Here is a 12863-nt window from a genome sequence, read left to right on the forward strand (position 1 = left end):
CTCAGTCCTCGCCTAGGCTTAGCGAGATGGGGACTCCCTTGATCTCTGGCAAAGCTCAACTTAATCTAGGCTGTCGTCTTCTTCGAAGAAGACAAAAGAGGTTGGACAGGGAAACGAGCCATGTTTGGACTCTTCCAACTCCGGCTCTCGCTAGTAATACTCGTACTTATAAGCGAAACTCTTTGCAAGTCTCGTGTTGCTTATAGACGAGCTCGGTGGTCAATCAGAATCAAATCAACATTGTAGTTCGGCTAAACAGTATAATGCTTGCCGGTGTTCCAGCCAGCCAGCCAGTCAACATGCAAAAAGATGCATGCTGCATGGAAGCGAGCATCACTATGCGTGTGCATTGCATTGTGGCCATACCCCTTCCTCATCGTCGTCCTCTTCCTCCTCGCTTCTCCCTCTCTCTCCCTTGACAAATTACCGCCATATCCGCGACTGCGCAATCTGCGCACCTATCAATGCGGGTTATTCTGACGACGATGGCGCCGGCGGATGTGACCTTGTGTTGCAAGCGTACTACAATTTTTGTCATCGAGGGGGGAGAGGGGAGGTCACCACATCGGGCCTCCCTATTCGCGGTTTTGGCCGCGATCATCCTGCAGATCTCGAGGGGAACAAGAGCCGCGACTTCTCTTTTTCCCATCCTTCACACCAGAGGGTGTTATCCGGGCCAGGGTGCAAACCTGCGGCAGTCATTCCTCCGAAGCGGGTGGTGTGCACCTAATCAGCCTAGTCAATGACGGCCACAGTCACCCGATATAGGACTATCGAGGCGACGTTGTAGTTGCGAGTCTTGGGGTCAGCGGTGGTTGACGTTGGATATCGCTACCAGAAGATGAAGCAGTATTGACCTCACTGCTGCAAGAGGGGAACATCATCTTCCCGTTGTCTTTTCTCTTATCCTTCGTTCTTCTCCTTCTTCTTCATCCTCCTCCGTCCTCCGTCCCATTACTATCCTTTTCGGGATGAATCTTGGACCCCGTATTTACAAACTAACTTGCTTAAAGTACTTACTCCTTGATGCAGAAATGGTTCGTCTCATATCAGCTACTACTGTGACTTATGCAAGCCACGTACGAGGTAGGAGAAGCTTGGCTTTTTTGCTGCTTCGCCGCTACTCCTGCATAGCCCAGGGGGGGGGGGGTTTGGAAGGGGAGCGCACACAACTGGCACTGGCGCCCACCATACCCACCCACCCACCACGCCACTTATTCTGGAGTGGCTAGGCCAGAATGCTGTCTCACTGGTTCCGCCCCGTGGGGCCATATGCTGTGGCTAAGCGGATTCATCGACGTCTGTGCTCAAGGGTTGGTCTCTCAGGGTTCTTTTTTCTCAACCGAGAATGGGCGAGTTGGGCGAGGGAAGGATGCGTGTGCGTATGGATTATGCATGACCAGCTGGAGCCAACAGGCTGTCGTCTTGACACTCGGACAGCTGGTCTGCGGCTCAACAGCAGGCCGATGTCTGGCCAATGTGTGCGTATGTGTGAGAGACAGAGAGGGGGAGAGAGAGGCAGAGGCCTGCGATGATCGTTGAACAGAATATTTCCTCTAGTGTACATAAAATGTAATACCATAATATGTTTGACGGAAACCCCAGATGAACCCGGAAAGCTCCGTCATCTCCTCTTACTAACGATGAACATCTCGGCAAGAAATTTAGACAAGTGTTGATCTCCGCCGCGGTACCACAGTATCTGATCGGCGTAATTTATTGACCCCGTGGACTCGGGTACGTCCCCAGAGATTGTGCTAAGCTACATACTATGTCAGTCAGTCCATTGTTGTGTGTTTGTTTGCCCAGTCCTTCCTACTCTTTTTCACCTGCGAGAGTGGATAAGAGAGAAAGAGGAAAGTGCGTTGGTGAAGGGGCCCCTGAGCTTCTATCCTGCCTAGCCCCTTCCCTCAGAGAAAGGCTTTATTAGATCTCACTTTTTCCTTTTATGCATTACAATGCATAATACAACAACAACAACAACTACTACTACTACTACTACTACTACTACTACTCTTGATTATATCATAATAGTACTCGATTTGCCCTCCTCTCACACTTTGTATATAGTAGACATATACACACCTGCCCACCCTCTCCAGGTCCACAGCCAGTGCTTGAAGCCTGTTGGCAATCTGTACTCCTTGCTTGAACCCGGGCAGCCCCCATCTTTTTTTAATCCCTGCAGCCCATGCAGTAAAAGCTACCAGGGGCCCCCCAGCCTGCGTGGCGTTTCCACTTCTTTTTTACAACTACCATAGTATGAATCGAGGACGGCTGTCCTCGTTTCACTGGACTGCATGGCATTCCTTCCAAGGAAGGGGGGGCCGGTCCATTTTGGAGCTCCTCCTCATTACATAGTACATACATAGTACATATCATCTTGATACGCCCACCAGCATCCGGCAGCCTATTTTCGCGCGCGCGGGCCTCCTCGTGAGCTTTTCCGCCCATCCATCTTGTCACGTACCTTCACTTATACACACTTGCACACATTTTCTCCTGCTTGTGTTGTGCAGCTGTGCCGCCAAGGGAGAGACGAGACTATCATCCTTCAGGGCCCCCCTTCTTCTTCTTCGCAGGCCGAAATCTCCTACACGCCCACGCCGAGTTGGTTCCAGTACGAGCAGCACAAGAACAATAATATGCACAGTCCGGGATCTGTGGTCATGCTCTTGTCGTCCGTCCTCGCTGCGGCCAGTGCTTAGTCTCTCCTGCGCTTTTTCTTCCTCTTACTTGAGGTCTCACCATCCTGTCTTCAGCCTGAGGGGCCGACGCCACCAAACCTTCAGTTATCCACTCACTCGCTCGCTCACTCTTGGGCTCGCACACAGCCCACCTGTCAGCCGAACGGGTGCGAGTAGTGAGCGTGGGAGTTGTGTGCTAGGTGCCAGGCCGCATTGCTCTGGATATTGAGACGCGTGTGACGGCCATGTGGACCAGCTGCGGGAGGCGAGGCTGAAGAGGAATAGTTCATCCATGCACGACACAAGTCTTCCTCCTCCTCCTCCTCACCGCATCTATCGATCGTTACCAATCAGCTGGATCTATCCTCGAATCCAGGAGACAAAAAAAAAAAAAAAAAAAAAGGAATAACCCAGGACCAGTTCCCAGCCAGGCCCTAATATTTCTTTCTTCTTTTTTTATGTTCTCCTCCTTGGCCGCCCTATCATGAGCCGGAATGCCCGATGGACTGTCCAGACCGACGCCACCAATGCCAACCTCAACAATCCTCCTCCAACCCCTCCATCACGCTGCCACTGACAGGCCAACATCGTCGTCATCACCATCACCACCAGCGCCACCAGTGCCAGCGCGCAGCTTCCCCCTCTTGGCCCGGAAACCAAACCACAAGAACAACAACAACCAGCCACCCGCGCAACCTGCGCCTATAGCTACAACAACAACAACTACTACTACTACTACTACTATCGCCAACGGCAATAACACCATGAAGAAGGCCAAGATCTTTGGTGGGAGCGCACCAGCCTCACCGACGACGACTTCGGCGCTGCCTCGACCCAAAAGCGGCTACCAGTCCGTCAGAGGCCGCATCTCAGGCCCTATTCCCATACCAAATCCTGCCGTCGATGACGACGAGTTCCCCATGAGGAGACCAGGGACTGGCATCGCGAGCTCGACGCCCATTACAGAACCTGTTATGCCTCCAACGGCACCATCCGACCCGTCCTCTGCTGGCCCCGTGATGGCATCCTCCTATGTCGTCCCCCCACAACCGCCGCCGCCGCCGCCGCCACAACCACCATTACCACTACCACAACCATCACAAGCACCGCCCCAGCCGACAGTCGCACAGACATTCCCAACAGTGGGCATGGTGCGACCAGACATCATCGACGTTCCACAGACCGTACCAGAACACCCCGCAACACCCACGAACAACACCATCCACCCCTCCTCTACTGGTGTCGTTAGCGCCGCACAAATGCCACCATCTGGTCCGAGCCCCGACGGCGGTGTCTCCAGCAGTACTACCACCACATCGGGTGCCGCCCGCAGCTCAGCTAAGCCTGCTGGCCCTCCGGCCAGCAGCAGCAGCGCCGCGGCACGGTACTCGACCTTGAGCGCTGGGTCGGCCAGGACGGGTGGGTCGATAGGCGGCGGAGATGCTGGTGGTGTTGGGCGCCACAGTCCTCCGCAGCGCAAGAAGTCGACGCTTCGTTCCGCGATCGGGAAGTTGCTGCGGCGCAGGAAGAAGGAGGGTGGGAGCCTTAGTTCTGTGAGCGAGTCGGAGAGACAGGTTGCTGTTGCTGGGCACGATTTGATAAAACAAGGAGGAAGACAATACCAACAACAACAGTTGGGACAGCAGCAGCCACAACATCGAAGTGTAAGTCTGGCGTTTTTTCTTCTTCTCCTTTCTGGCTGAGACATGTGCAGTGGCTGACAAGTATCCTCGGTGAAACCCAAAAATCAACAGGTCCCACCAGCCATAAGAACCGCCGGCCTACCAGGCTCAGACATTCAACAACAAAAGCGCGTCACCTCGCTTCCCGTCAGCGAGTTCGACCGTGCCTTGCGATCCCACTCCATTGGGCCCAACGACATTACAGCCATCGAGAGTGCGCGCAACTCAGTTGATGCGCTCGGCTCATCGTCGCCGCTCTTCAGCAGGCAGAGGGTGGCTGCGGCTGCCCTGCTGCAGCAGGGGGGCGGGAGATCATTCTCCGGGGTCATGATACCACGCAGTAGGGGAGAAGAGTGGGCTGGTCTCTCGCCTCGGCCTGCGAGCACGCATGGACGGGCTGCGAGCAGGCTGGAAGAGGAGGAGAATGACAACCCGGATGCGATCGGGAGGGCTATTACCAGCGACAGTAATGGGGGTGATATGGGGCACAAGAGGAGATCGCGTTCCCTGTCGCAGCTGAACGAGGTGGCGCTCGAGCAGGGCGGTGGGAGGAGAAGGAGTGATGAGATCCGATACTGGAGGCAGAGTTATGATGTCCCGCAGGGGCCGACATCACCGCTGTCCTCTGGCCCGGATGATGATGGAATGTTGGAGAACAACCCAGATACAGCCGGTCGTCCATCTATCACCGCTGTGGACGCATCTGCTGCTGCTGCTGCTGCTGCTGCTGCTACTGCTCATGGTGCTCATGCTCATAATGAGAGGATCCCCAACACGCCGCCACAGCCCTTCAACTTTGGCACGGTGGCCTCGATGAGCGAGCTGGCCGGCATGAAGATTACACAGGCCGTCACCCTCGAGGAGAGGTTTAATTTCCTCGAGGTCCGGATGAACAAGCTGGAGCGCGTGGTCAACCAGCTGTGCCACTCTGTTCCCGGCTTCAAGGGCCCATTCATGGAGGTGCAGACCACGCCGGGTCCAGGTCCAGCGCCGGCAACACCAGGCTCAGTGCCGGTCTCAGCCGTCCGACGAGGGCGCCATGGATCAGCAGGCACGGGGGCTGGGACTACGAGATCTTCTGGGTTTTCTACCCAGCATGTCCAGGTCAACCACCCAACATACGCCTACAGCAACGCCATGTCCCCCATGATTCCCTCCATCTACCAGAGCGAACCAGACGACCTTGGCCTGCCGCCGGTAGGAACTGCAATATCCTCTTCCCACTACGAAGAACCCCGCCGATCCGAAGAGGACGACAACACAACAACGGCTTCCTCCCACGAATCCTTTGTTGGCGGCGACCCGAACAATGCCTACATGGACTCCCTCCACCCACCGTCCTCCTCCGCCACACAGGCGGCCTCCACAGCAGCAACCTCTGTACCCCCCGTGCCAGGCCTGCTCCGTCCGACCTCCGAGTCCACGGTGCGGCCCGCGACCAGCATGCCCTCGCTCGGAGGGTCGCAGGGCGGTGGTAGCAGCAACGGAGGGGAGGACCGCTCCTCCAACACGGCCATCCTCATCACGCAGCTAGATGCAGAGCGTGCGGCGAGGCAGCTCCTCGAAGATCAGGTGCGCAAGTTGTCGGAGCGCATGAATAACTTGTCTACGACCATGTTTGCCATGGTGCGCGACCCGGCCAAGTCCAAGTCCTCGGAGAGACTGCGCCCACAGACCTCGGGCTCGATGACGCCCAGCAGCGGCACTCACAACACCAGCGCCCACCTCACCCCCATCTCCGTCAACACCAGCCAGGGCAGGACACCCCCTGTCCCCGCCACAGCCACAACCACCAACGCCCTCGCCCCCTCCAGCAAGGCCCAGAGTATCTTCGGCAAGGACAGCGCGGGGCTCGGCATCGGAAGCAGCATCGCCAGCTCGCCCTCGAGGGAGGTCGGCGAGGACGATTTCTCCGAGGCGTTTCAGACACCGCGTGAGCTGCCTACGCCCGGGGTGGGAGGTCACCAGTATTCCGCCTTTGGGGATGAGTTCGGGGCTGCTGCTGGCTACCATGACGAGGAGGACGGTGCGGATAGCAGAATGGAGGAGGAGAGGAAAAAGGCGGCGCGGGTTTTGAGTTTGAGCCAGCTGACGATGGGAACGGGATTGCCGACGAGGATATGATCAGCTCTCTCTAACTTTCGCATATGGACTACACCACCTCCTTTCCCCTCGATGCTACTCTACGCCCACCATCACCAGCTTCGAGGGTACAGTACACGAAAGACAGAAAACGAAGAGCGCTGAGAGCGCGCCGTGGGTCTGCTTCGAAAATCTCCTTTACATGGTCTCCGTCCAGCATTGATTTCTCAAAGTTTGAAAGGCAACGACGATACCCCCAGATTATCCCTACCGTTCGTGCATCGATGTTTTATTCCTTTCTTCGAAAGATTATACACATCCACCACCATCATGATCGTCTTATATGCTATGATCATTATTCAGCGACTTCATTAGCGTTCGTGTTCGCTTTTCTTGGCCTAGGAATGTGGTGTTTTTCTTCCTCTTGTTTCTTTTTGTCCTATTTACTTTGTGTGTGGAAAACGAAGGAGAGAAGGGGATGATTTTGGGCGGTTGGTTGGTATTATCTTTTTCTTTGTTCAAGACAGGATAGGGGAGGCAAAGAAAGCATTTGTTTGAATGAACTTTGAGCGCGGCGGATGGGTTGGCTATCTGATATTCCTTTGGGCAGCCTCGGGCTGAGCCTTGCACTTGTACTTTCCAGGCTTTCTGCACATAGTGTATTACTTACTATTTGATGGGTGTGAATTTATCCACACCTCTCTACGCTTCTCTCTGTCGGCTGCACGGCTGGTCGCCGTTTACACTCTTGGAAATATACATTCCTTTTTCTTGGCTCCATTCATCACTTTCATGTGTTTTGAGGATGTTTGAGCATTGGAGAGAGCGTGTTGCTGATGGGACAGAGTGGACTCACTGCTTACTTCTTTGCGGGATCTTAACGTGCCATACGCCGTCGCAAAGGGGGACAGGTCGGATAATCCACGGTATAGCATGTCAAATCTCAAGCTCTAGAAGTGCTGGAAGACACATGATCAAGGTAGAGTGTCGGTGACACTTGTCTAAGGGATACGATCACTGTCTTCCGAGGAATAAAGGAGAAGAGAATGAGAACCATAAAGCGATCGTGGTCCGACTGGACTCGGTTCTCTTTACTTCTCGCCAGCTTCACCGCGCATTATTTGGGCAATGAAAGGGGCAGGCCAATAGAAGGTGGAGAGAGTCAGGACTTCTGTTCTATGCATAAAAAGCGGGTTCGTTGAGAATTGGTGTAAGACAATTGGTCGGATATGCAGGGTTAATTCTTTATTAGTTGGGGATCGGAAGGGGGAGGGGGCAGCCATGAAGCTCGTGATAATTTTATTCTGCTTACCTAATCAAATAAATCGTAATAAAAGGCGTCAGAATGGAGCAATACATAACCAAAGACTATAATATGTACTATAAATTTCTATCCTGATGTACAGAGAATATACTTAAGCTTAACGAAAAAAGACCTGCATCGTGGCTTAGCTCTATATGAACACGGAGATTGCTCCCCCCCCAAAAGATCTTATTCTTAGCCAAGGAAAGAAAAGAAGAAAAAAAAGCAAACTCAAGGACAAGACTTGCTCAAAGGATATCTCATAACCAAAAAGGATGAAGAAGAAAGAAAGCAAGAAAAAAAAAAAGGAAAAAACCAAAAAACCTCTAAGTCCAAACCTCGAAATCAATCCCTCACCGTCCTCCTAGCTTCGGGTTCTTGGCTATGGTACTCGGACTCCCAACAATATCAGACGACGACATGAGCTCATAAGCTCGACCGAAGCAGGCGTTGTACTTCTTGAAGGCCACCTCGACCAGGACGCCGACCTCCTTCCTATCTCTCCCAATAATCCCGACAGACACCAGCGACTCCGTCTCCTCGATCCAGTCCTGCAGCTTCTTGAACTCGACCTCGTCCTTGGCCAGGCGCTCGATGGCGCCCGACCCCTTCAGCACAGCCAAGACGCCGGCCGTGACGGTGTTGGTGGCGCCCAGGATGGTGATGGCGATCTCGTGCTCCTTGGCGTTGGGCCCCATGGCGGTGAGGATGGCGGCGAGGATGATCTGCAGGAAATGGCAGGCGTACAGCATGACGCCGAAGACGTGGTGCGCGAACCGCCGGCGGCGCTGGTTGCGGATGATGGAGCGGTAGATGCCCACGGCGCGCAGCCGGCCGCTCTCCAGGTTGTCGGTGCTCTCGCAGGCCAGGCCGCGGTCGCTGTTGATGCCGACCGCGCGCCGGAAGATGAGCAGGTACTCGTGGTCGACGTTGCGCATCGGCAGGCCTGCGGGCGGCGTCCACGAGTAGTCTGTCGTGACCGGGCCGAGCGGGTGTGTCAAGGGGGTTGCGATTTGTCGGTCGCCGGACCTGTATTCCGTATTGTAGTCTGCGGAGCGTCCTCCTCCGGCTTCTGGGGGCGACATGATGACGGACCCTGTAGCAGCTCTTCGGGCCAGTGGTGGGCGTCTCAGTAGACGGGTCCCTTCGTTGATGGGTGTACAAGGCTGCGAGCTTGTTACAAGCGGTTGCATATCCTGTATTCAACTAAGATTTGTTTTCTTGTGTCGTTTGTCTCAGATTCATGGACTTGGGGAGGGATTGATAGGAAAGAAAGAGTCCAAATGATAGAACAGCTTTATGCAGCGCTTATCAGCCAGCACAACAATAAACCAGACGACATGATTGAACCACGGTGAACATCTGTTTTATATCCCAGAGGTCGACGAAGCCTCACGGCGCCTCACTTCCGGCAGGCACACATACATGACATCAGAGGGAGACACAATAATCAATTTTTCCTTTTTCTTTGCCTCTTCCTTTTTCTTCTTCCACCCCATCAGAAACAACGCGAGAGGCAAGTGTGTCATGTGAAGGGTCCATCATGACGGATCCGCTCAGCCATGTGCCGGCACCACCGCAAGCTGATCCTTCGGACATTTCCTCCAGCCATGCGTAGGCTGAGACAGCTCTTTTTATTTTTTTATTTATTTTTTGTGGCAAGCCATTTGGCTGCCTAAAAGAAAATGACTAAATATGTATGTACATTGTATCCCACCAAAGAAGGCGCAGGAAGAAGAAGAAGACAAGAAGAATATTCCACCTCGGTGACCCAGAGTTACACTATCTTGGAGGCGCAGAGCTGCAGAGGACTGCCTTGTAGACAACGAGGCTCCTCCCTTCTGCGCCGGCTTCTGCGCCTCCAAGAACAATAAAAGGAAAAAGAAAAGCCGCCCCCGCGGTATTACATTGGCCAGGGCACTCATTGCTGGCATGACTGCCGGTGTGGCAATCCCATAGCCGCTTCTGCCGAGGCTTGTACAAGCTGATACATACTTCTCGAAGAACACCCCTTTTCCGACGTGAATGAGTAGGTTTAATTGCGACTAGGCAGTGTGATTGATGTCGGAACTTGCCATCGCGTTTTTCTTCCTCTGTTTGACTCATTCCCGAGCTCAGAGCATGTCATGGTATTTGATTTTTTTTCTTCTTCCCTTTCTTTCGGGCTAACGGTTTGTTGAGACCTGGTGATGGGAGGCCCTGCTTTTTCTTACCTCGGACGCTTTGTAAATAATTAAAAGCTTGTTGCAATGGTTACGCGTGTCCTCATTATGTCGGTCGACTCTATGACTGCTGTGAAAATTGGCGATGATTAAAGTGATCATGTTCGGCTCATCCATTGATTATATCTTGCGATGAAACGTGACAAGTTCCTACCGAGTAGTAGTTGTGCCGAGTGTTTGTGCCTCTTTGTACATGTGTTGCTGGGCTATAGACGCCGTGGCTATTCAACTAAGCATGCAGGCTCGTCATGATGAGCAGGAAATCATTTGCTACTTTATCTACTGCCTTTTGCTGTTTTCACATAATCTCGTCGAGCAACGCGATTGTGACGGCAGCAGTAAGCTCAACAGTGATTGCAACCTCGTCCCTTGTTTATCATTATAATGACTCGGCGAGGAGACAGCGTAGTCTTCTTCTATTGATGGAAATGGGACAATAGTAGTTTGTCCGATATGCAGTCATTTGGAGAACTTGTACCCGAACCTGCAGCAAAGAACACATCAAGGTCATTTGGAGGCCAACGGGAGGGCCCGTACCACTTATTCGACGCTTGGGACATCCATCGGCATGTCTTGATCTCCAACAGATGCATAATCGACTAACCTGTGATGTCGGATCTGCACTTTGCTCCACCTTATATAGATCAGCAATTCGCCTCTTGCTCTAGGATCTACTGTCTCTCTGCTGGTTCCGTTGCGGCCCTCTCAGTGAATCCTGTCTTTTGTTCCACGTCGCAATCACCATTCAACATGAGACATCTCACCAACATTCTGACTTTGGGGTTTGGTGTTGTGACTGCTACAGTTGAGGGAACGAGGCTATATCGCCGGGATGCCAATTCAACATCCACTTCATACCTTGCCTGGATGGCGGACTCTCAGATCAAACATGGCGTGTCCAAAGGCTTCAACTACGGAACTGCCGTCGTTTACAAAGGTCTGGAGAGGGCTATTTCACTCACCAAGAATCAGACGCTTGTGGACTTCTACGAAGGTCAGATGTCTATTGTTCAGGACAACGGCACTATTACAGGATACAACTATAGTTGCAAGTAGCCCTTTTCCCCCACTTTCTTCTTCTTCGTTCTCTTCTCTTTATTCCTCTCCTTCGTCTTTAATCAAAACTTACTCCTACGGATTGAATGTAACTTCATAGAGCGACTTGGCGGTTTCTGATACATCATTGATCATCACCAGACTATTCACTGGACCAATACCGTTTCGGCATGAACCTTCTCTACTGGTACGAAAGGACAGGCGAGGAAAAATACAAACTCGCAGCTGATGGCATCCGAGCCATGCTCCACACGCACCCGCGCAACCTGGAAGGAGGGTTCTGGCACCGCAGCCCGACCTATCCAGACCAGATGTGGGGCGACGGCATCTTTATGGGGGACTCGTTCTACGCGAGACACACCTCCCTCTTCCAAAGGGACAACACGTCAGCCTGGGATGACATCACACTCCAGTACGACCTGTACCAGAGACACTGCGGCCGCAACGCCACCTCGAGGCTGCTCAAGCACGGCTATGACGAGAGCAAGGTAGCCGTGTGGGCAGACCCGGTCACGGGGGCCTCGCCGCTGGTCTGGGCCCGCGCGGACGGGTGGTTCCTGACCTCTCTGGTCGAGACCCTCGAGGTGATGCCGCGGGCCCACCCTGGCTTCGCAAGGCTGGCTGGCCATGTCCAGAGTCTCGCGGAGGGGCTCCGGCGGGCACAGGATCCCTCGACTCGAGGCTGGTGGCTGGTCATGGACGAGGAGTACGTCGGCGCGGCGGGTAACTACATCGAGTCCAGCGCCACCGCCATGTTTGCCAGCGGGCTCTTGCAGGGCGTCAGGCTTGGGTTTCTGGACGCAGACGTCTACCTTGGCGCCGCAGAGAAAGCGTACGAGATGATGGTGGCGAAATGGGTTGTGGAGGACGCGGACGATGGCACGCTGAACTGGGAAGACACTGTCGAGGTTGGGAGCCTGGGCAGCAACGCTAGTTTTCAGGTAAGCCCGTGGGACATTCTTCTCATACATGTCTCCCTTTTTTGCTGTTTCTTCTTCTTTGGTGGTTTCAGTTCTAATAAGCAATGATACTAGTACTACACTTCGGAACCAACAGATGAGAATGATTACAAGGGGATTGGTCCGTTCATGTGGGCGAGCTATGAATATGAACTCTTGTAGATGATGGAGTGGGGAAGAGATATGAATTTGACACAAGCCTCTTCCTATACAGACACCATTTCTCTGTGTGAATAAAATTGCGCCATAGCTTTCTTCGATGTATTGAATGATCCGGAATTCAGCTCTTACATCTGTGAGCAGGGAGGTCCCCATAAATGGCATCAGCCTCGTTGCGGCCCCGCATCCCTTCAACATAGACACAGCGACAATACAACAAGGCAAAGAGGAAGAGCCCTCGTCTCGACGTGCGATGTCCATCAAGCCATGGTATTCCAATTCCCCCGTCTTTCTTTCATCTGCGACGTTTTCGTGGCGAGGATCCCTCCCAGCACGGCTGTCTCTGGATCTTTCTCTCCACGTTGTCTTGGCCACCTTGTCATCAACCAAACAAACACTCCGGCTTATGGCGGGGAGCGCGTTTCTGCACTTTGGTTCTTGTTTCTTTTTTGTCATTCCAGATGACTGCCGACCCTGGCCTTTCCTTGTGATGCGCCTCTGGCTTCTGCCACGTGGCTGCACTAGTGAGTGCCCGGTGATCCCTGGTTGGGCGAGGCGTACAATCTGGCCTCGCAGTGTCCTGTCCATGCGCCCCGCTGGTCAATCAAGGCAACGAATGCGAAGGCTTGGTTCTAGACTGCGTCATGACCAAAGGGGGATGGTTGCGTGTATCTGAAGATCTTAAGGGAGATCTTTATTGGTCGGCTGGCTCT

At 53.5% G+C, this 12863-nt stretch overlaps 2 protein-coding genes across 2 annotated transcripts; one reads left to right on the top strand and one right to left on the bottom strand.

Annotated features, from left to right (window-relative positions):
* Positions 1–8200: 8200 nt before the first annotated feature.
* Positions 8201–8728, bottom strand: M406DRAFT_241252 (uncharacterized protein; the record flags this gene model as incomplete). The annotated part of the gene is made up of 1 exon (XM_040916143.1): positions 8201–8728. A coding segment is annotated over one exon (528 nt), but the record flags the coding sequence as incomplete, so codon positions are not given.
* A 2115-nt stretch (positions 8729–10843) lies between these two features.
* Positions 10844–12153, top strand: M406DRAFT_62995 (family 105 glycoside hydrolase; the record flags this gene model as incomplete). Its single annotated transcript, XM_040924810.1, has 3 exons — positions 10844–11021; positions 11174–11973; positions 12067–12153. The coding sequence occupies 3 exons, from the start codon at positions 10844–10846 to the stop codon at positions 12151–12153; spliced, it is 1065 nt and encodes a 354-aa protein (XP_040779971.1).
* Between the last annotated feature and the right edge of the window lie 710 nt (positions 12154–12863).

Source organism: Cryphonectria parasitica, assembly GCF_011745365.1.
Source record: "Cryphonectria parasitica EP155 unplaced genomic scaffold M406scaffold_2, whole genome shotgun sequence".
Taxonomy (NCBI): Eukaryota; Fungi; Ascomycota; class Sordariomycetes; order Diaporthales; family Cryphonectriaceae; genus Cryphonectria; species Cryphonectria parasitica.